The sequence below is a fragment of the Saccopteryx bilineata genome, chromosome 4 (genome assembly GCF_036850765.1).
Source record: "Saccopteryx bilineata isolate mSacBil1 chromosome 4, mSacBil1_pri_phased_curated, whole genome shotgun sequence".
NCBI lineage: Eukaryota > Metazoa > Chordata > Mammalia > Chiroptera > Emballonuridae > Saccopteryx > Saccopteryx bilineata.
The window spans coordinates 166088502-166111385 of NC_089493.1; the positions used below are offsets into that span (position 1 = coordinate 166088502).

Consider the following 22884-nt stretch of genomic DNA (forward strand, 5'->3'; position numbering starts at 1 on the left):
CCTGGCCGGTTGGCTCAGTGATAGAGCATCGGCCTGGCATGTGGAAGTCCAGGTTCGATTCCTGGTCAGGGCACACAAGAGAGGCGACCATTTGCTTCTCTACCCCTCTCCTCCTCCCTTCTCTTTCTCCATTGCCCACAGCCATGGCTCAAATGATTGAGCAAAGTTGGCCCCAGGGCACTGAAGATGGCTCTGTGGCCTTGCCTCAGGCGCTAAAATAGCTTGGTTGCCCAGCAACAGAGCAGCAGCCCAGAGGCAGAGCATCGCCTGGAGGGGGATGTATCGGGTAAGGGTGTATGGGAGAGTCTGTCTCTGCCTTTCTACCTCTCACTTAAAAAAAAAAGAAAGAAAAGAAAAGAAGAATCTTAAAATTATGAAACTCAGAGTTTATGTATGACAGCTGGCATAGCTGTCCCTCCTCTCTGAGAGAGAATGAGAGAGAGAATGCACATAGTTCTGGGTTTTATTATTTTAAAATTTTATTGTTTTTTTGTTCCTTTATTGAGGGAGAGGGGTTATGTAATTTTTGAAAGGGACAAGCTGGCTCGTGGAAAATCCACTGGAGAGGAAACGTTCTCTATCTTCCTAGTTATGTTTACTATTCAAATACCCTTTAACACAGGTACCAGTAATCTGCTCAGAAAGACCGGATTGCACAGAAACTCCTTGTTTCTCCCACACAGCCCTAGACAATGAGGCGGATTTAACGTCGGGTGCACCAGGCGCGCGCCCTCACCGCCCCGACTTCTGAAGGGTCCCGCAAAATCCCAACTTTACACTTTTTTCTAATGACAAGAGGCCCAATATTATCTTCTGCGCACAGAGCCTCAACCGACCTTAATCTGCCTCTGCCTAGACAAGCAACATTTCTGGGGAGTTCGGATGAAGAAAGGTCTCAGTATAATGAATTCCCCATCCAGCATTGTGCCTAGCACATCAGCAAACATCCATTGAGTGAATGACAAGTACGGTTGTTTAAGATTTTAATAAAGATATGGCAGGGGAATGGTTGGTTGAGACGTCCTTTCGAGGCTGCTCCGGAACCCGGGCAATCTAAGTCAATCCATTCTTTCCCCCTGGGCCTTAGGTAAAGGCCCCGGCTCTTTGAAGCAGCGCCAAAGCTCCTGACATCCCCATGGTCAAGGTCGAATGCGCACAAGCTGGGACCACACCGGAGTTTTCTTGGTGCTTGACGGCTTCAGGATCCAGAAAAGGATTCCCATCCAGTATCAGGTTACCCACTTTGGGCAGTTCATCTGGCTGCGGCTTCCTGTTCAGCCTGTTGCAGCTGAGATCAAGCACGCTGAGTTCGGCCGGCAGTCCTTTAGGCACCTGCTCCAGGCCAGCGTACGACAGGCTGAGAGATCTCAGTGCGCTGGGCCAGATGCACCCGGGAGCTCCGGGGCCGGTGGTGCGCAGCGAGTTGTGGCTGAGGTCTAAGCTGTGCGGTTTCACAGCCGCCGCCGCCAGCGCCGCGCATACGCCGCTGAGCGTTTCCAGCCCCGTGTTGCGTAGCGCCAGCGCCCGCACTGCCGGGAACTTGTTCGGACAGAGAGCCTCTGTCAGTCCGCGCTGGCCCAGTCCAGGATTGTCAGACAGGTCGAGGGTGGCGAGGGTGGGGAAGGTACGGATGTCCGCGCAGGAATAGGCGGGCGACTGTGCTTGCGCAATGTTCAGTACTTTGAGGCCGGGCTTGAGCCACTGCTGCAGTTCGGCGAGCCAAGCACCCCCTGTTGCCCACGACACGTTACGGAGACTGAGGGTGGAAAGCGCAGGTCCAGCGGCTTCCAGAGGCGGCGGCGGCGCTGGGCCGGTTATTTCCAAGTCCTCGAGCGTTAGGTGGCTGAGGCGGGAGAACCCAAGCCCACGCAGGACGAGGACCAGAAGCGGAGCAGGAACCTGTGCAGCGCCCACAGTGAGTCGCCGCAAGCGCAGAGCCTTGATCATGTCAGAATACTGCTTCGGGTTGGTGTCCGCGAAGTTTAAAAACTGTTCCAAGCTGCGGCCGCCGCCATGGATCTCCACCTCGACGGCACTCATACACTGGAATGCGCTGGACCAGTCGGGCTCCGGATCCGTGAAGTTGCAGACGCAGCGGAAAATTTCGTCGTCCACCTCGCAGGGCTCTGGTGTAGTCGCAGAGACGTGAAGCAGTGGCGGCAGCAGCAGCAGCAGCAGGCAGGGCGCGCGCACCTGGGAAGAGGGCGGTCAGTGCGGCCCCCGCCGGTCCCTGGAATTCCCCAAGTAGCCCCCGTTCGGCCCCAAGACCGTACACTCACCATGGTCGTTAGGTTCTCAGAGCCCCTGCGTCCCTGGTGGAATCTAGGGATGGCTTCAGCTTCTTATATAGAGGCACTCCTCGGCTTCCAGGCTCCACACTCCCTTTGGCGGCCTCTGAGAGTTTATGTAAACCCAGTAATGCCACTTTGTTCCCTCCTCTCTGAACCCTGGTCACTCCCCGCCTCTTTTTACCACTTCATTCACTACCCTTCTGGGAAATTTTGCAATGCAGGATGTTTCTGGGACGTCTAGTGTGCTCTGCCCAAGGCAGTTTCCTGATGACCCAAGCGCCTATGCTTGCCTGGTGGGTATGGAGAAGGGAAGGAAGATCCCCAGTGCCTCCTACCGGACTCTTGTCTCCCCCGCCTATATCCCAGCGACTTAACCTGGGTAGTTTCTTTGGTGGTTAAATCCAATTCCCTGAATTAAATCCCCATATTTAACCGATATTATGTGGAAGAGATTGCAAACTTCCTCTGTTGACTCCAAGGCCTGGAATTACGTTCAAGAGAAGGAAGTTGAACTGAAGAACAACCCCCTCCTTTTCTGACTTGTTCTTTGTTAACTTTGTTGATTAAAAAAGTAATATATTTCTTATACGGGGGTGGGGGGATGCATTCGGAGCGACACTAGAATCTATGTAAAGACAATAAATTAAAATCAATAAAGAAGTAATATATTTCTTAAGTAGAGATGTTTAAGAGAAGCACAATGGCCAAATCACTCGTTCTCTTCCAGTTTTCATTTCCTCATCCTGAAATCGAGAAACTTTTTTTAAAGAGAGAAACATCGATTTGTTTTTCCACTTATTTATGCATTCATAATTTGACCAGGGATGGAACCTGCAACCTTGGTGTGTTGGATGATGCTCTAACCAACATAGTTTCCCCACTTGCACCTAGTTCTTCCCTGCTCTTCCCCAACACAATTCCTGTGTCCTAGGAAGGAAGGGCTAGATTATGTTGAATGAGGATTAATTAGTAACTCATTTGTTTTGATAAGGAAAAAAGCAAGTGTTCCAGAGGGTGGGGTAGGGTTCATGCTTTTTTTTTTTTTTAAATTTTAGAGAGAGAAAAGAGGAGAGAAAGAGAGAGAGAGGGAGAGAGAGAAACATGAATATGTTTCTGTATGTACCCTGACCAGGGATTGAACCAACAACCTCTGCCTATCTGGACCATGTTCTAACCAACTGAGCTATCTGGCCAACACAGGGTTTATGTGTTGACAAGAGAAAAACCATGAGATGTTCCAAATAAAATTACAGTGGCCAGAGAGTGAGAGAAAGAGACCAGAATAGTTAACCGGTTTAATAACTGTGAATCAACTAACAAAAGATTGCTCACATTCCTGAATGTATGTTGGAATTTTGAATGAACCTCCAGGTGACTATCTGACCACTAGACCATTGCATCCTGCATACGCATGAACACTCAGGACTGTTGTCTGTAACTGTAAAGCCAGGAGCCATGGCCAGGGCCACTATCAAAGCAGCCGTCTGGCCCATGCAGGTTCGCATTGGATTCGGACAGTCGGTAAAGAAACAACGGAGCCACAAACTGGTGGGCCATAGTCTTTAATCCTAGCTTGCACCCGGCGGGCAAGTAAAAAATACACACTGGGCTCCAAAACCCAATCACATTCAGTGCTCACAAAGCCACTGACTTATCCGAGTTTCCTAGAATCAAAGGTTTCTAGCTCACCAGCCTTATTCTCCTCAGTTCCCCATCTCCTTCCTTATCCCAGATACCAACTCTACACAAACTGGCATCTCACTCAGCACTCCGCCATCTTGGCTGCTTCTCCTGGCCTACTCCACGTGGCCTCCTTCTGCTCTCTGCTCTGCTCTCTCCTCTGCTGATAATCTCAAGAACCAAGAGCACAAACTCTGTTCTGCCCCCATTTTATATTGTAGCTTCACAACCTCTAATCCAATATACAAAATAGGGAAGTCTCTAGTAGAGTCACTTCTTTGAGGCATGATTGGATTGTACCACCCCACATCAAAAAGGGTGGGAAAGGCTTAATCCCAAAACCAAGCCCCAGGCCACAACGATCCCCAACACACATTAATATCACCTGGGTGACGGCCTCCATGTGGGCGGCGTCATCTTTAACAAAGTGAGCATAATACATTTTATCTGCCCAACAGTAACCAATGAAAAGTAGTCAATATTTTTTCTTTACAGACTGTGCACATAAAACTGTCTTCACATCACTTTTTCTTGCCCCCCCCATCTATAACCAACGTATATTCTTTTAAACAACTTACATCTTTCCTTCCCAAAACATAATGTATAAAAGAGCCATTAACTCCAGGATAGTAGACATGTTGCCTTCTCCATTTAGCCATGCTGCTGGTGGACTTCATACCCCAGGACCTGGTCTTTTCTGGCTAGCATATAGCTCAAAAAACCCTTTATTTTACAAAACCTTTCAGCTTTGGAAACTTTTTTTTGTTAACACTTTTACAATGGCCCTCACAAACCTGCACCTCTGGATTTCTGGGGAAAGAGCTACATAAAAAAATATTTGAATTCCTCTCTTTTCCAGAAGTAGCTTCACATCAGTTTCCAATCCAAATGAGGCCTCATTCCTCCCCTGTGTGTCCTGTTTGAAATGCCCTGATACCCTGAGGTATGCCCTAAGGCCAAGTCAGGTCACTGGGACCTCCTGGAGGACCAAGATGTTAATATAGCTAGCTCAGTGTTAAATACACTGACCCTGCAGTCAGATAGCCAGGCATAGAATCCCAAATCTACCACTGAGGTTGTCAGACTTGGGCAAGTTTCTGGACCTCAGATTTCTGAGCTTCTGCTTTTAAAACGGACATAATAATATTACCTGTATATGAGTAAAGTCTTTGGCACAGAGCCATATCTACCAATAGTAACCCTGACTATTATCTTCTTTGTCAGAGCCTCTGAATTCAGAAGTTTCAGGCCACCAAAGCCTGGCTCCTCAGCAAATCCTATCACCTTAGCACAGGCATTCTGGATAAGGGTTCCAAGATAAGAGAGGCAATAAGTTTCTACAAAGATGCCCAACTCATACCTTAATTCAGGGGTTGGGAAACTTTTTGGCTGAGAGAGCCATGAACGCCACATATTTTAAAATGTAATTCCATGAGAGCCATACAACAACCTGTGTACGTTACACATTATCCAATAAAAGTTTGGTGTTGTCCTAGAGGACAGCTGTGACTGGCTCCAGCCACCTGCAACCATGAACATGCGCGGTAGGAAATAAATGGATTGTAATACATGAGAATGTTTTATATTTTTAATGTTATTATTATTTTTTTTTTATTAAAGATTTGTCTGTGAGCCAGATGCAGCCCCCAAAAGAACCATATCTGGCTCACGAGCCATAGGTTCCCGACCGTTGCCTTAATTCAAGAATATCTAGCCTGACCAGGCGGTGGTGCAGTGGATAGAGCATCGGACTGGGATGTGGAGGACCCAGTGTCGAGAACCCTAAGGTCGTCAGCTTGAGTGCGGTCTCATCTGGCTTGAGAAAAAAATAAAAAAGCTCACCAGCTTGGATCCAAAGTCACTGGCTCGAGCAAGGGGTTACTTGGTCTGCTGAAGGCCCGCAGTCAAGGCACATATGAGAAAGCAATCAATGAACAACTAAGGTATCGCAACGAAAAACTGATGATTGATGCTTCTCATCTCTTTCTGTTTCTGTCTGTCCCTATCTATCCCTCTCTCTGACTCTCTATCTCTGTCCCTGAAAAAAAAAAAAAAAAAAAGAAGAATATCTATTGCCTGACCAGGCGGTGGTGCAGTGGATAGAGCATTGGATTGGGATGCCAAGGATCCAGGTTCGAGACCCCAAGGTCGCCAGCTTGAGCGCGGGCTCATTTGGTTTGAGCAAAAGCTCACCAGCTTGGACCCAAGGTTGCTGGCTCCAGCAAGGGGTTACTCGGTCTGCTGAAGGCCCGCGGTCAAGGCACATATGAGAAAGCAATCAATGAACAACTAAGGTGTCGCCATGCGCAATGAAAAACTAATGATTGATGCTTCTCATCTCTTCGTTCCTGTCTGTCTCTCCCTGTCTATCCCTCTCTCTGACTCTCTGTCTCTGTGAAAAAAAAAAAAGAATATATATCATTTGTCTACCAAGCGCTAGGACTGGTGCAAACCTCTGGGATGCCAACATGAACTTCGTTTAGTCACTCAAGGACTCCAGTAGATAGGGGAGATGAGAACAGATCCAGAACTACAGTCCATAGTGAAGAAGACTCTTACAGAGGAGAAACCAAGAACTCGTGGTAGCTCTGGAGAAATGAACAGCTAGCTCTGTAGTAGAAGACATGGGCTGTTTCATATAGGGTTAACAGTGTTGCCAGGCAGGTAAGTATAAAACAGCAGTTTGGGCAGCTGTAACTGTCTGAACAGATACTCTGAACAGAACATAGTTTCTGCCTGGGGACTTACCTTACCCTCCCCACCAGGGGAGAAAAATGTGTATATAGAAGTCAGCCTGTCCATGGGGAAAGGGACAAGACCCAGGCCCTATCTCCAGACAGAGCGTGGTATACAGTAGGTGCCAAAAAATGGCTCTCCAGGGGCGGGATGGATGCTGGGCCTGAAGAGAAGGTGTGGTAGACAGGATGATGGTCTACAGCTACTTATATGTTTTGTGGATAAGATCGAAGACTTCACTGATTGACTTCAAGAACTGGAATTAAATTCAAGGGAGGAAGTTGTTTTGAAGAACAATACCCTTTCTTTTTATTTATTTTTTCTTATTTGAATAATAATTTCTAAGAATTAGAGACCTTCAATGAAACTTTTTAAGTGCTACTAGGATTCTACTCTCTTAGAGCTGTGACATCATAGACAACATCAGTTACACTAGTGAAGAAATACATGGTCCTATATACACTCTCATAACAGAGGGAGTTGGTTTATTAGAACTGAGTAGAGGACATTAGAATTAAGTTTTTTGGGTTTTTTTTTTAGAATTAAGATTAAAAAAAAATCAAGTGAAAAGTAGGGAGGCAGAGAGATAGATTCCCACATGCAACTTGACCAGAATCCACAGAGCAACCCTGGCTGAGCTGATGTTCTGCCCATCTGGGGCCACTGCTCTGTTGCTCAGCAACCGAGCTACTTTAGCACCTGAGGCAAGGCCATGGAGCCATCCTTAGTTCCTGGGGCCAACTTGTTCATTGGAGCTATGGCTGCTGGAAGGGAAGGGGGGAAAGGGGAGAAGCAGTTGGTCACTTCTCCTGTGTGCTCTGATCGGGAATTGAACCCGGGACTTCCACATGCCAGGCTGATGCTTTACTGCTAAGACAGAATTAAGAGAATTAAGATCTTGAGGATGGTGTTAATTAAGGGAAGGGTGCTGGTTAGGGTGAAGATTGGATTGAGGGAGAGGGTCACAGCTCTAGGCAGAGGAACAGTCTGTGCAAAAGCCTGGAGGAGGAAAAGAGCAGCGGTTGTTTAGGCAACGGAGAGAAGGTCTAGAAGAGATCAGTAAAGTGAGATGCCCTTCCAGCTGAAACTGGATATGTAGGGATTAGACCATATAGGTCTTAGTTAGTCACAATTTGGATTTTGAGGGTATGACACACATTTAAAAAAAACTCAACAGTGTTTCCCCAGTACCTAGTAAATTAGCGGTACTCAAGATTTGGGGGATTGTTTTTTCTAAAATTAATGCGACTCACTTTTATGTAGAACAATGACATAACTGATAGATACGTGGATTCCAACATTGCCCTTTTGCTGTTCCGCTTGGCTGCCTGACCTCACCCTTACTAGACTATCGCCCCTGAGGCAGAGGAATTCCAAGAAGCTGGTCAACCTGCCCCAAGAATGAGCATTCCAGAAAGCTGAAATCCTAAAACCGTAAAAGGGAACATACCAGAACTTTTGCCTCAGTATCCCTTCAGGCTCTCCCAAACACTATATAATTCACCCCTAGTCTGTAACCGGTGCTCTTCTCCCCAGGAGAAGTGCCCGGCAGAGTACCTTTTTTCCTGTCAATAAAGCCTTTTACTCTGGTCTTCTCGGACTCCCATGGATTCCAACAATAACTATGTCTCATTTTCCTCACTGTTATTGCGAACATTCAGTATGGCAAAACATGGTCACTCAGTAGGAGGGGTACTAGTTGGGGTGGGGTGGCCTGGGTGCAGATATTTCACCAATAACTCATCGTGTTGTTGGTGAAGTGGTATCCCATATCTTCCTAGACCTCGGGCTAGTTTTGAGTGTTCCTCTAGGTTGTGTTAGGAATGGGGAGGTTGCAGAATGGAAGGCGAAGCTACTGGCTGTTAGATTCAGGGAGTGCTGATATGCTGGGGCTGCCAAGAGTGTAACTATTGAAGGAACAGGGAGTGCTGATAGGGCCCCTGTGAGGCTGAGAACAAAGAAGGTCAGAGACCCTTATCAGAAGTTTATGTTTGAAATTCGCCACTAAGCTAAAACCAGCCCCTGTTGCTATGCTGCGTGCGACCTCCCTAGCCAATAACTAAACTGCCACATCTGCTTCTGTATAGTGCTTGCTCACTTAGGATATATAAGGACCTGGCTGTAAGTGCCAGGCATGGCTTCCATTTGCAGCTCCTTGTGAGCACGGTGTCTCCGGACATCTTGGGAGTTCGCCCCTGCGCAGGTTAAACTGGCCAATAAAGTAACATCTAAACTCCTGAAAGTCTCCGACGTTTGTTCTCGTACCCGGTGGATGCAACACTGGCCTGGGGCACCTGGGGTAAGGATTGAGCTATTTTCTTTCTTTCCTGAGTACGATACTACCGTTTTCTTTTCTATAATGAGGAAGTGAAACCAAGGATACTGCTATTTGGCTTGGCTCTCAGCCCAGGCCCCACCCCTCTGATTTTGCCCCGCCCCACTCCTCCTTAGTCCCTCCCCTCCCCTCGCCCCGCCTCAGCCCCTGACCGCGCCCCCTCGCTACGCCCCGCCTGCTTCACCTCCCCTTCCGGTTTGCGCTGCGGTTGCGCAGTCCTCGTTATCTTGTATACCCGGGATTGTGTTTCCTGTTTTCCGCTCTGTGCAAATTTTCTCCACCATGTGGAGCCGACGGCAGGGCCGTCCCAGGCTGTTGAGATGCGGGGTGGAAGAGCTACGGCGCCGCCGGCGGGAGCGGGAGGCAGGTGCGGGCGGGCGAGGGAACATGGGAAGATGGGGGTATGGCGGTGGGAGGCTCCTCGGTGCTCTTCCTTTGCCCCTAGCCGGCTCCTTTGCCCCCAGCACTGCGGAAGGCGCGGAGGGAGCAGCAGCTAGTCAGCAAAAGGCTGCTGAGAGACGACACCCCAGAGGAAGCAGAAGGGGGACTTGTGGCCGTGATCCTGGGGGAAGTCCAGGTGAGGGGACAGACTGGGTGCGTGGTGAGATGCTTACTGGCTGGCGCCAAATTTTTTCCTCGAGTCCTCGAGGTCCGTTCCCAAACCTGAACGCGGTCCCTTCAAAACCTCCAGTGAGGCAAGCCAGAAACTGGGGTTTTATCCTCCACCCCATCCCGATCCTCATCCCCAGATCAGTACTTCAAGTTCTAGCCATTTAAAAAAATTTTCTTTTCACCGCCTAAAGAACTCTGGAGTCTTGACATGCCTCGCTATCGCCGCTTCCACCACCTTCCAGTGGATACTTACAGCAGCCTTCTAACGGGTCATCTGCCTCTATGCTTGCCGCCCTTAAGTTCATTCTCCTCCATACATCAGTCAGATTTGTCTTTTAAAAATGCATAGAGACGGGTGGTGGTGGTGGTAGGAATACATAGAGACCACACTCCTTCCTGTGACCTATGAAGCGCAGCATCTGCCTACCTCCAACCTTATCGGCTTACTCATTTTGGCCAAACTGTCCCCTTTTTAGTTCTTGGAACAATGCACCAGGCTCTTTCCTGTCTCAAGGCCTTTGCCTTTGCTGCATCTCAAATGGGCCCCTTTGGGTATTTTGTCTTGACAGCCTGTTTCCAGAATATTAATTATCCTGTCTAATTTGTTTGCTTTTTTATTGTTTCTCCAACCTAGACCGTATCTCTGTCATTATTGAAAACAGATTGCAGGCGTCTGAGTATGCCAAACTCAGTATTTGGCATATAGTAGATGCTCAGTATTTATTGAATAAGTGAATGAAAGAATTGGTTTTAGTTTATTCATTCAGCAAACATTGGGCATCCTCTGTGTTTTGTATTGTCTATGTTTACATGTATAGTTTACAAAGCACTTAAGCCTGAGTTAAACCATTTATTCATTATGTAATTTATGCTAAGAAACTGCTGGGTACTGAGGTATACAGTACAAGAGGTAAAGAGAGGTTCTTTGAAGTGTTCACAGACCTTGAAGGAGACAGATGTGCTACCACCTGCCATGAAGGGAAGATGAGGCACAATAGAAACCCCTAAGCCTGCCACAGAAAGAGCTAACATCCCAGAGGCAGAGACAGGAGCAGAAATCTGAAGGGAGTGGATATGCCAGGCAAAAGAAATAGATTGTGCAAAATCTTGGCAGCATTAAAAGATCAAGTTATGCAAGGTGTTGTTAGCATATAGGTTATATGAGAATGACTGGAGGGGTAGGTTATGCCAGGCTAAGATGTTTAGATATCGTTAAAATAACCCTGTAAGGCGAGATCGATGTTCCCATTTTTTTTTCAGGTGAGAAACTGAGGTTTAGGTCCCTTGTAGAGTAAGTTGCAGAGTTGGTATTAAGCCCTGTCCTGATTTCCTCTTCTGTCCACTCTACTGCAGTGTTGGCACTTACTAGCCATATTAGTATGAATGACAAGTTATAGGGGTGGAGCAATACTGGAGAGTTCACAGGTGAAGTGGGTGGAGTCGGGTTCAAGATTTGCTTTCTGGCAACTCTTGCCATCTCTGCCCTGGGATCCAGATCCAGCAGTTCCTGTGTTCAGCCCAGCGTGGGACAGAGGAAAAGGAGAGGGAGGGAGCTCTGACCAGCCTTCGTCGAGGCTTGCAGCACCCGGAGACGCAACAGAACTTCATTAGGTCGGTGTGAGTAGGTGGCTGGGGCCCTGAGGGATGGATAGGAGTGTGGTGGGAAGGGACCACAGGCTGAGCAGGGCTCTGGTACTCACTCCTGTAGGCTGGAGGGCAGCATGCGGACCCTGGTCGGGCTCCTGACCAGCAACCAAGCCCTGCTGCAGCTTGAGGCAGCTCGGTGCCTTCATGAGCTCTCTCATTCCGAGCAGTCTGCGGTGACTGAGGCCTGCCTGCCAGCCACTTCCTACCTTCTCACCTACCTCTCCGGTCATAGCTCAGACTTTATAGTAAGCCCTGTCTCTTCCTACCTTGTTTTTGGCTTGAGTTTAGAAATTGTGCCTTTGGGTCCATTTTAAGTTGGCAGATAAAAGAAAGCCTGTTCCTCTGATGCCCACAGCCATCTATACACCCATTACCTCCCATCCTCTTGTGCGCAGTCTCAAGAACAGGGCTGCTCCATCCTTCCCATCCCCATCGCCGCTGGCCTGACATGGGCCGAGCCCAGTGCTTTTGTTATCCCACTCAGGAACTCTGTCTGTATACACTGGGTAACCTGATTGTGGAGAGTGAAGCTGTGAGAAGGCAGCTCCTACCACAGGGCATTGTTCCAGCGTTGGCTGCCTGCATCCAGGTGAGTGCCACTTTCTGCCTTCTTTCCTGGGCATCCCTCCCTCAATTTCTACACGCCCTGCCTCCTTCGGTAAGGCAGCTCCAGCCTCTGCCCTTTGCTAAGTGGTTGGAAGTCTCAGGAAATCTTTGGGCCTAGCTTCCAGAGTCAGATCCCTACCCTGTCTACTTCTAGTCCCCGCATTCGACTGTGCTGGAAGCCCTTGGCTATACCTTGTCCCAGCTCCTGCAGGCTAAGGAGGCTCCAGAGAAGATCATCCCGTAAGTAAAATTGTGTCTCCAGAGGTGCAGTCAGGGATGACCCATTTGGCACTATACATTATAGCCCCTGAATACATGATCGAGTGGTTCCAAAGCTGTTGCACATTTAACTCCATGTGTCTGGTTGGGAAGGGCTTTGGGTTTGGACACTTTCCCACCTGCTGTTATGGTTTGGAAAGAGCGACAGGCATCTTGCCTTCTGTGGTTCCCACTCACAGCTCTACTTCTGCCGGCAGCTCTGTCCTGGGTTCTTCTCTCCCCCAGTACATGCTGGGACTATTGCAACCTGGCCCAAAACTGAACCCTGGGGTTGCTGTGGAGTTTGCCTGGTGCCTTCACTACATCATATGCAGGTAAAACAGGCTGGTTGGGAAAGTGCCACAGACCTCCCCTGGGGTTCCTTCCATGATTCAGGTTTTTGAACCTTGGTTTCTAGAATTATAGTGAGTTTTCTTTCTTCCGTGGCCTTTTCTTCTTGAAACCCAGGAAACTCACAGACCTAGGCTCTTTGCCAGCTTAAAGGTGGAGTTGGCTGACTAGTAACTACTTGCTTCCTGTTGCCCAGCCAGGTCAACAATGCCTTGCTCATCACCCATGGGGCTCTGTCCACTCTGGGGCTGCTGCTTGTGGACTTGGCTAGGGCTGTACAGATATCCGAGGATGCAGGACTGGAGCTGGTAGGTGAAGAGGACAGGTCAAGGTCTGCACAAACTTTCTTCGTACTCTTCCTCCTTCAGTGTGCAGGGAGCCCCTTCCTCCTTACACCTGACCCCCAACTTGTCTTTGCAGCTCGTGTGCCCTGTGCTTCGGTGTCTAAGCAACTTGCTAACAGAGGCAGCGGTGGAGGCTGTTGGAGGGCAAATGCAGCTCAGAGATGAGCGTGTTGTGGCATCCTTATTTATCCTTCTGCGGTTCTTCCTCCAGAAACAGCCCAGCCTACTTCATGAGGGCCTCTGGTTCCTTAATAATCTCACTGGTATGAGCCATAATCCACCTAGGCCTGGACTTTTAGATGCTGGGAAAACTTCCTTGTGGCTTGGACTGAGGTGGGTAAGATTGAGAGGGGGTGTTTTCAGTCCACAGTTGGAGGGACTTCACGCTGACATTTTCTCTTCTAGCAAACAGTCCTAGCTTCTGTACCTCTGTGCTCTCCCTGGATCTGATTGAGCCTCTCCTGCAGTTGTTGCCAGTATCTAATGTGGTGAGCGTATTGGTAGGTATTGGAGTTATGTGAGTCCAAGGTCTAGTGGCTAAAGTGAAACAGTAGTAGCTCAGAAGTGCCCTTAGCTGAGAAGCTGGCAGGTAGTGTGGTATGGTCTCTGGGCCAGACCTGTTTAGGTGTGAGTTCCTAAATAGCTTTACTAGGCATAATTTTGGACGAATCAACTAACCATTTTAAGCTTCAGTTTCCTGATCTATAATTAAGAATAATCCTACCTGAGGGTAGTTGTGGGGATTACAGAATATGCTTTTAAAATTGCTTAGCACAGTACTTGAGGCATGTGGTTAGCACTATAATTTTTAGCTGTCACTGGCTTTCATCCTTTGTGGGGACTGTGTACATACATATCTGTCTACAGGTGCTCACAGTTCTGTGCAACGTTGCAGAGAAGGGTCCTGCTTATTGCTGGCATCTGTGGCCAGGGCCCCTGCTCCCCTCCTTGCTGGACACGTTAGCCTCCTCTGACACTGAAGTAGTAGGCCAGAGTTTGGAGCTGCTGCAACTGCTGTTCCTCTATCGGCCAGAGGTTGGTTTCTGGTTCTAGTCCTCAGTCCCCTTTGTTCCGAAGCCTCTAGTCTCATCATGGTCCCTTTCCTTCCTGGCTAGCCTATGTGGGCTCCAGGTCAGAACCTACATCCTCTTGATGGGAACATACCCTCTCCTGAGAAGGGGTGGGCTAATCATAAGACTCTGAGAATAGAGTGTTAGGGCACAGGGACCCAGGTATAGAGTTTTTGTTTTCTCTGCCATTAGGCTGCCCAGGACTTCCTGCAGCAATCAGGACTGCTGGCCCTTGAAAGGCATGAAAAGGAGACACAGCTCCAGGACAGAGTGCATGCTCTCCAGCGAACAGCTCTTATGGGGTGACCTGGCTTCTCAGTGTCACTTGCTGCACTCCTCAGCCCTGCCCCCCGCCAGTTTTCATGCCCATGGAGCCCCCCTTTAGGAGTTTAGGACCATAATGAGGCCTCATGTTCTCTGATCCTACACCTAAGCCTACATCAAGACCTTTGCACTCCAGCTCCCTGTCTTTCACTCAGCACTGTCCAGACAGGACCAGAAGGAAGTGTGTGTGGTCTGCTTACTCTGGGGCCCCAGAATCTCTCCCTCTATTTTATTTTGTTTAGCGTTAGCAGCTGGTAGCTTTTTTTTTTTTTTTAAGCTGGTAGCTTTTGATGGGACAGAATAAAGTTTTATTTTTACAGTAAACTGCTTTGCCTCAGTGGTTTGTACAGTAAAGGGTAGAGGGTGGAATGAAGTAAAGAACATTCTGAGACAGCATCTTACAGCACAAGCTTTATAAAGAACAGGAGAACACATTTTCCCACATTGTACTCAGTCCAGCAGACCCCAGGCTGTGGGGCTGTTCTTAATCCTCAGTGAAGGCTTCAGGCTTTGCCACTTAGCACATTCTCTACAGCTCTGGTTACCTGATCAGCACTGAAGTTGTTCAAAGAGACATTCTTCTCTTGGCCAAATGCTGGTGAGAAAGGAAGGTGACTAAGTATCCACTCTGCACTGTGGATAACAGCAAAGTATAACTGTTTTCTTTGTCATCACCTTACAGTGTTGCTATGACAGAGTAGTAAAGAGATGACCAAGGTGGATTTTGTATGCCTAGAATTTACCCAGTGGGTCTCAAACACATATAGGAAGCCCAGCTTCAACTAGAATTTGGGCTGATTGTGGGTGGCCACAGTGTGTTTGTCAGGCACAGTAGGCATGTGAGTAGTGTACTGCATGGACCTAGCCTTGGCTGGGTGCCCATTCTCTGACTCCCATAGTCCATCTAGAATAATACACTCTTGCTATTTGAGTCTATCTCCTCTTAGTCTCCTGGGTATTGGAAGGAGAACCTTCTTCCTCCTTTGGTTCTCAGTGCATGACTTAACTATAGGTGTCCACTGTTAGAACCAATCTGCCTGAGGTGTGATGCCCCCTTTCTCCAGACATCAGTAGGACAAGGTGTTAAAAACCATAACTAAGGCCCTGGCCGGTTGGCTCAGTGGTAGAGCGTCGGCCTGGTGTGCAGGAGTCCCGGGTTTGATTCCCGGCCAGGGCACACAGGAGAAGCGCCCATCTGCTTCTCCACCCCCTCCCTCTCCTTCCTCTCTGTCTCTCCCTTCCCCTCCTGCAGCCAAGGCTCCATTGGAGCAAAGATGGCCCGGGTGCTGGGGATGGCTCCTTGGCCTCTGCCCCAGGCGCTAGAGTGGCTCTGGTCGGAACAGAGCGACACCCTGGAGGGGCAGAGCATCGCCCCCTGGTGGGCAGAGCGTCGCCCCCTGGTGGGCGTGCCGGGTGGATCCTGGTCGGGTGCATGCGGGAGTCTATCTGTCTCTCCCGTTTCCAGCTTCAGAAAAATACAAAAAACAAACAAACAAAAAAAAACCCCCATAACTAAAATACCACTCTTCAGTATGTGTAAACATTTATTGCATGCTTACTGTGTCAGGCTACATGACAGTAATTTTCAGATTGTGGTAAACCAAAACGATATAAATAGGGGCTGGGGGCAATGTTACATAACTGGTCAGGGAACGCCTTTCTGAGGAAGTGTTATAAACTCAGAGCTGAAAACAATAACCTGTATAAGGCATCAGCTGCCGTGCATGTCTAGTGGAAGTGCACTCTAGGAAGGGGAATATATGTAAGGGCTCAACCCTGTTATAGCCAGCTATCTAACCTTAGGTATGTTACATAAAATGTTTGATTCAGTTTTCTAATCTCTACAATGAGAAAACAGAATCAAACCCCTCATATATTGAAGATTAATTAAGACTTAGGTAGGAAAGGACCCAGCAAAGAGCCTAGCATTAGTGCTAAACACAGAATCATTATTTTAGGTTTCCATTATTGAGATTCTAACACTACCTGGACCAGCACTACCCACACATAATTTGGAAGTACCCACACTGATGAGAACTAAACAGTACCTCTTCTCCCTTATCTGAAACCTGTTCTGAATTACGAAAATAACAGCTCCTAGTCTCTATGCAGGACTGGGCCTGCATCCACACGGCTGTTAACCAGGATACAAAGCATCCCAAATACCCCTACCAACGTGAATTTCCTTGTTGGCAACAAAGTAAAAAGCAAGGTTGAAGTCTGAGTTCCAATCGCTCTATACGTTTTTGCTTGACCTTGGGCGGCCGTTTCTCTTCTCGAACCCTTGTTTCCCGGCCGAGGGCCCAGACCCTCAGCGTCTCTCACTCACCATAGCGAGCCCAGAGCTTGGGCTGCACATCCGAGCATTCGCGGATTAGGATGGGCAGGTTGGGGTTTGCCTTCTTGAGCTCCACATAGCGTTTCTCAATGAAGTCCCTGCGGGACCCAAGAAAACGCGGAGCGTAATGAGTGGGCGAGGGCCTCCAAACACTCGAAGGTCGAGGTCGTGACCTCGGCGCCACGAAGCCCGCCCGCCTTACCACTCTGCGTCTCACCTGACGCCCTGGCTTCCAGGCGAACGCTGGCATAAGTGGATGCGAATCTCTCGTAGACCCAGTTTGGCCCCGACCCCACGAGCCGCGGCCGCCGCCATCGCCTCTAGAACCCAACCCCTCTGACCGGCCTCCAGGCGGACCAATCGCGGCCCTCCAGTTCCCGCGATCGGTTGGCTGATGCAAGGGGGCGGGGTTCAAGTTTAGCCAATGTTGTAGAAGTATTGTAGGGCATCGGTCGGGTCTCCTTCAGTTTCCCGGAGAATGCGGAAGGACTGCCGAACGCAAGGCACTGTGGGTTGGTTCCGAGGTGCATTGTGGGGAAAAGGCTGCCGCTGCTTTGTTGTTGTTGGAGCTCAGTTCTTGCTGGCGTTGAAACACTGCGGACGAAATGCCAGAGCGTGATAGTAAGTCTCGGATCATCTGCCCTTTCTTATCTGCAGGACTCGGGATACTTGGCGCCTTATTTTGGCTTTAAACCGTGTGTGCGTGTGTGAGGGTGGAGAGGGGCCGGAGTGACGCTTGGAGCCTGGCGAAGCCGTTGGACCCCAAATGAGGCCGGGCAGCCCCACACTCTGTCTCTAAGCCAGCGGTTCTCAACCTGATTTTTAAATAAAATATGTATTTCCGATGGCTTTAGGCGATCCCTGTGTTTTGGTCGTTCGACCCCCGCCGGGGTCGCGACCCACAGGTTGAGAACCGCTGCTCTAAGCCATGTTTTTGCCCCAAGTGACGACAGATGGGGTTTATCTATGAACTTTACCGCCCCCCCCCCCCGTTACACTTAATCTTAGGTTACGCCAATTTATCTTCCATGTAGTATCTTAGATCTTCAGGAAGTCTGCTTATTCTCCATAACTGGTTTAGGGGCCCCCTTGCCTGGGTTCCCACGGCTCTTTATATTTTCCCATTTAAGTACTTACTACATTGTATTGTCACTGTCGTACTTGCTTTTTTTCCTCACTGGATTGTGAACAGTTTCACAGGAAAGCACATCTGTATTGTTCACTATTATATCCCCAACTTTTGCACAAAATATATTGATTACATTAACACCAATTCTTTTTTTCTTGAGGTTAAAAGTTAATGCCAATTATTTTTCTTAGGCGAACCGTTCTCCAACCCTTTGGCCCCAGATGGCCACGATGTGGATGATCCTCACTCCTTCCATCAGTGAGTGTTTTGATCTAGGACCATGGGAATGACCTGGACAATAAGTAGGGTGGTGGTGGTGGTGTCGATGACAGAAAAAGAATTCTGAGTGTTTTGTTAACAAAGATGGTCAAAAAATTGTTCGACTTGCCTCTTTAACCGAATCAGGTCAACTGTATAAGAGTATTAGAATGGAAATTCTGGCAGGGAGGGTACTAGTTTTTGTTTTTGTTTTTTTTCTTTCATTTTTCTGAAGCTGGAAACAGGGAGAGACAGTCAGACAGACTCCCGCATGCGCCCGACCGGGATCCACCCAGCACGCCCACCAGGGGCGAAGCTCTGCCCACCAGGGGGCGATGCTCTGCCCATCCTGGGCGTCGCCATGTTGCGACCAGAGCCACTCTAGCGCCTGAGGCAGAGGCCACAGAACCATCCCCAGCGCCCGGGCCATCTTTGCTCCAATGGAGCCTTGGCTGCGGGAGGGGAAGAGAGAGACAGAGAGGAAAGCGTGGCGGAGGGGTGGAGAAGCAAATGGGCGCTTCTCCTGTGTGCCCTGGCCGGGAATCAAACCCCGGTCCTCCGCACGCTAGGCCGACGCTCTACCGCTGAGCCAACCGGCCAGGGCCGGAGGGTGCTAGTTTTTAAAGTTAATGTGTAATTATACGCTGCGCACAAAAATTAGGGGATCAGGTAACATGCAGCTACTCCAGTACTTTCAGCCTTTTGTATAGTGCATTTTCATCAATGAAATAAAAGTTGGTTTTGCATTCATTTGCATAATCAAACAACTTTCTTTGACTTATTTGCTTTTCTGATGTTTAATAATAAAAAAAATTCAAATGGCCTGATGGGGGGGCGGGGGGGGGGAGTGGCGCAGTAGATAGAGGGTCAGACTGGGATGCAGAAGACCCAGGTTCAAGACCCCGAGGTCGCCGGCTTGAGCGAGGACTCATCTGGTTTGAGCAAAAGCTCACCAGCTTGAGCCCAAGGTTGCTGGCTCGAGCAAGGGGTTACTCAGTTTGCTGAAGGCCCGTGGTCAAGGCACGGAGGAGAAAACAATCAATGAACAATGATGGTGTTGCAACACGCAACGAAAAACTGATGATTGATGCTTCTCATCTCTCCGTTCCTGTCTGTCTGTCCCTATCTATCCCTCTCTCTGACTCTCTGTCTCTGTAAAAAAAAAAACAACAAAAAAACCCCACAAATGCTTTTTATCACTTCATATTCATTTTGAAATATCCCCTAATTTTTGTGAGCAGTATATATTACATAGGGATTTCTCTTGTAGAAGATTAAAACATTGGAAATAAGGGTACAGTTCTTTTTGATAAAATCCCAGTTCCAGCCCCTTTCTTAAAGGTAACCACTGTTATCCTTTTAATGTGTATCTTTTTCCTTGCTCTTCTTAAAAATGCTTATTTTATTTTATTTTTTATTTTTTCATTTTTCCAAAGCTGGAATCGGGAAGGCAGTCAGACAGATTCCCGCATGTGCCTGACCAGGATCCACCCGGCATGCCCACCAGGGGGTGATGCTCTGCCCATCTGGGGTGTTGCTCTGTTGCATCCAGAGCCATCCTATCATCTGAGGCAGAGGCCACAGAGCCATCCTCAGCGCCTGGGCCATCCTTGCTTCAATGGAGCCTCGGCTGCGGGAGGGGAAGAGAGAGACAGAGAGGAAGGAGAGGGGGAGGGGTGGAGAAGCAGATGGGTGCTTCTCCTGTGTGCCCTGGCCAGGAATCGGACCTGGGACTCCTGCACGCCAGGCCGACGCTCTACTGCTGAGCCAACCGGCCAGGGCCAAAATGCTTTTTTATACATATGTATCTGAGGAAAATACTGTTTTGTGAATTAAAATATTTAAATAAAGTGGTATCATATAGTATATATATTATTTCTACTTGCTTTCTTCTATTGCTAAAACTGGGCTCAGTAGGTCAAGAAAGAGGCCTCATTGGAAGAGTGCTCAAAGGTACCTGACTAAAATTTGGTCAAGGAATGAGCCCTTATCACTGTACCAAGTAAAATTATGCCTTGTACCATCAGTGCTATCTTTCCCACGTTTGGGAAATACTGCCACAGATCATTTAGTTTCTAGTTAATGGGCATTTAGGTTGGTTAGTTGCAGGTATTTGTTTTCAGAGCTGTAACAACTTTTTTTTTTTTTTTTTTTTTGTATTTTTCTGAAGTTGGAAACGGGGGAGGCGGTCAGACAGACTCCCGCATCCGCCTGACCGGGATCCACCTGGCACTCCCACCAGGGGGCGATGCTCTGCCCACCTGGGGCATTGCTCTGTCGCAACCAGAGCCATTCTAGTGCCTGAGGCAGAGGCCATGGAGCCATCCTCAGCGCCCGGGCCAACTTTGCTCCAATGGAGCCTTGGCTGCAGGAGGGGAAGAGAGAGACAGAGAGGAAGGAGAGGGGGAGGGGTGGAGAGGCATATGGGCGCTTCTCCTGTGTGCCCTGGCTGGGAATCAAACCCGGGACTCCTGCACACCAGGCGGATGCTCTACCAGTGAGCCAACCGGCCAGGGTGTAACAACCTTTTTTATATGCCTTTTTATACACATATGTCAGTAATTGGTTATATATAAATAAATTGAATGGCTGGATCATAGGTTGTGCACACTTAAATTTTAATAGATAACTGCCAGATTGCCCTCCAAATAGGCTCTACTGATTTACGTTCTATCAGTGGTATTTGAGAGTATCCATTTCCAAAATTCTCACAGTTAGTTGATTTATCAAACTTTTTAACACTGATGCATTAGAAGTGGCATGTTTTTGTTTTAAGCTGTATTACCCTAATTTTCAGTAAAATTAACCATGTTTTTTACATATTTCTTTTCCAATTCTTATTGGGAACTAATTTTTAAAATCCTTGCTTTCTAGATCAAAACTCACCAATGAAGACTTTAGGAAGCTTCTCATGACCCCAAGGGCTGCACCTACCTCTGCACCGCCCTCCAAGTCACGTCACCATGAGTAAGTTCTGGGGTGATCCAAACTCTCTCCCATCTCCTTCCTTTGGAAAATCTGTTGATCTAAATGTCTCAGGAACTGGAATGCTAGTTCTTTTTTGAAGCCTGTGGTTCTGATGCTTTCTGGAGATTGAAGCTCCAGTGGAGAGTTGGATGCTCTGGGCTCTCACTTTTTCTCAGAGTACGTTCCATGAACCACTTGTACTAGAGTTTCTGCTGGTGCTTAAATGGACAGATTGCTGAGCCTATCCTAGCTCCATTGACTTAGATGTTTGGGGATACATAATTTTAATAGTCCTTAAAGTGGATGTGATGCTCTCTAAAGTGAGAACCACTCACCTACAAACATTAACATGGATTTTTGCCTGTTTGAAACTGTTGCTTTGGTTAGTGTGCTAGACCTTTTTTCAGTCCACAAGGCCACGTTTTTTGGGTTTTTTTTTAAATCAAGGTCACTTTTGTGGGTTTCTGGAGCCATGGCAATATTTTGTTATCAGTGAATTTTTTTCTCTTCTAGGATGCCAAGGGAGTACAATGAGGATGAAGACCCAGCTGCACGAAGGAGAAAAAAGAAAAGGTGAAGAAAGGATGGAAGAATGTGTTAGGTTTTAAGTTGGATGCTGTTTGGAGTAAAGGAGTAGGGGCTAGTTAAAAGACTGAAATTTTCCTTTATTGTTGTAAGGTTCTGCTTTCAGAGTGGAGAGGGGTGATATGTGGAGTGGCAGTTTTGGGGTCTTGAGTCAGTCTGCTGGATTTTAATCTCTTTACCAGTTTCCAGCAGAATAACCTTATCATTTTGCTTATCCCTAGGACTTCAATATTCTCATGGGTAGTATAGGGATAGTGACAGTAACTTTTATCAGGTTGTCATGAGGATCAACTGTGATAGTGCATGTAAACACTTAGTACCAGTGACTGGCATATAGTAACCAGCCAATAACTCTTGGCTGCCACCGTCGTTGTCGTCATCGTCATCTAATACTAAACTTTCTGGACCAGTACTTAGCTTCTGTCTCTCCTGTGAGGACCAGCAAGGAATGATTTCTTTTCTGTTGAAATTTGGAAGGTGAGAATAATTCAGATGACTTCATGGTTGCTGTATAGTAGGGGTACCCAAACTACAGCCCGTGGGCCGCATCTGGCCCCCTGAGGCCATTTATCCGGCCCCTGCCACACTTCCGGAAGGGGCACCTCTTTCATTGGTGGTCAGTGAGAGGAGCATAGTTCCCATTGAAATACTGGTCAATTTGTTGATTTAAATTTACTTGTTCTTTATTTTAAATATTGTATTTGTTCCCGTTTTGTTTTTTTACATAGGGATTTGTCCATAGTTTTTTTTATAGTCCGGCCCTCCAACAGTCTGAGGAACAGTGAACTGGCCCCTGTGTAAAAAGTTTGGGGGTGCAGTGAATAGAGCATTGGACTGGGACGCAGAGGACCCAGGTTCGAAACTCGGAGGTTGTTGGGTTGAGCGCAGGCTCACCAGCTTGAGTGTGAGGTTGCTGGCTTGAGCGTGGGGTCATAGACAAGACCCCATGGTTGCTGGTTTGAGCCCAAAGGTCGCTGGCTTTTAGCCCAATGTTGCTGTCTCGAGCTAGGGGTACTTGCTTTCCCAGAGCCCCCCAGTCAAGGCACATATAAGAAAACAATCAATGAACAACTAAGGTGCTACAATGAAGAATTGATGCTTCTCATCTCTCCCCTGCCTGTTTGTCCCTGACTGTCCTTCTCTCTGTCTCTGTCGTTTAAAAAAGTCTCAGCTTTATAGACCCACTGATGTAGAATTAGGTGGCATTAAAGAATTCTAAAGTTGCTCTGCCTAGATAGCTCAGTTAGAGCATTGTCAGAGGTTGCCGGTTTGATCTTCAGTCAGTACATATATATATAGTAACAGATGGATGTGTTTGTCATGCATTCTCTCTCCCTTCCTCTTTCTAAAATT

The 22884-nt window shown here is 48.0% G+C and overlaps 4 protein-coding genes across 11 annotated transcripts in view; 2 read left to right on the forward strand and 2 right to left on the reverse strand.

The window, feature by feature from the left end:
* Nucleotides 1–966: 966 nt before the first annotated feature.
* CD14 (CD14 molecule) lies at nucleotides 967–2915 on the reverse strand. The gene is made up of 2 exons (XM_066272710.1): nucleotides 2280–2915; nucleotides 967–2193 (listed from the first exon to the last, which is right to left on the reverse strand). The coding sequence occupies exons 1-2, from the start codon at nucleotides 2280–2282 to the stop codon at nucleotides 1084–1086; spliced, it is 1113 nt and encodes a 370-aa protein (XP_066128807.1). The 5' UTR covers nucleotides 2283–2915; the 3' UTR covers nucleotides 967–1083.
* Nucleotides 2916–9274: 6359 nt separating this feature from the next.
* Nucleotides 9275–14562, forward strand: TMCO6 (transmembrane and coiled-coil domains 6). 6 transcript variants are annotated; one of them, XM_066272721.1, is made up of 12 exons: nucleotides 9275–9405; nucleotides 9507–9619; nucleotides 11150–11265; nucleotides 11363–11546; nucleotides 11786–11890; nucleotides 12062–12147; nucleotides 12366–12500; nucleotides 12713–12824; nucleotides 12937–13123; nucleotides 13266–13360; nucleotides 13728–13895; nucleotides 14123–14562. In XM_066272721.1, exons 1-12 carry the CDS (start codon nucleotides 9363–9365, stop codon nucleotides 14234–14236), a joined length of 1458 nt encoding a protein of 485 aa, XP_066128818.1. In that variant the 5' UTR covers nucleotides 9275–9362; the 3' UTR covers nucleotides 14237–14562. The 6 variants fall into 6 exon arrangements, 5 of the variants coding, with proteins under 5 accessions (XP_066128818.1, XP_066128816.1, XP_066128817.1 ...); XM_066272719.1 differs by having other exon boundaries at nucleotides 9275–9409; nucleotides 14123–14550; XM_066272720.1 differs by having other exon boundaries at nucleotides 9275–9409; nucleotides 12384–12500; nucleotides 14123–14550.
* Nucleotides 14563–14652: 90 nt separating this feature from the next.
* On the reverse strand, nucleotides 14653–16963 carry NDUFA2 (NADH:ubiquinone oxidoreductase subunit A2). Its single transcript, XM_066272724.1, is given in 4 exon segments — nucleotides 14653–14765; nucleotides 14767–14849; nucleotides 16584–16690; nucleotides 16810–16963. Coding segments are annotated over 4 exon segments (315 nt in total). The 5' UTR covers nucleotides 16908–16963; the 3' UTR covers nucleotides 14653–14738.
* Nucleotides 16964–17058: 95 nt separating this feature from the next.
* IK (IK cytokine) overlaps nucleotides 17059–22884 on the forward strand; it is a 76884-nt gene continuing 71058 nt past the window's right edge. For all 3 annotated transcript variants that reach the window (XM_066272717.1, XM_066272718.1, XM_066272716.1), the window contains exons 1-4: nucleotides 17059–17213; nucleotides 17913–17979; nucleotides 20854–20946; nucleotides 21460–21519. In XM_066272717.1, coding sequence (XP_066128814.1) covers nucleotides 17198–17213; nucleotides 17913–17979; nucleotides 20854–20946; nucleotides 21460–21519 — 236 coding nt within the window. In that variant the 5' untranslated portion in view covers nucleotides 17059–17197. The remainder of the gene's footprint in view (nucleotides 17214–17912; nucleotides 17980–20853; nucleotides 20947–21459; nucleotides 21520–22884) is intronic.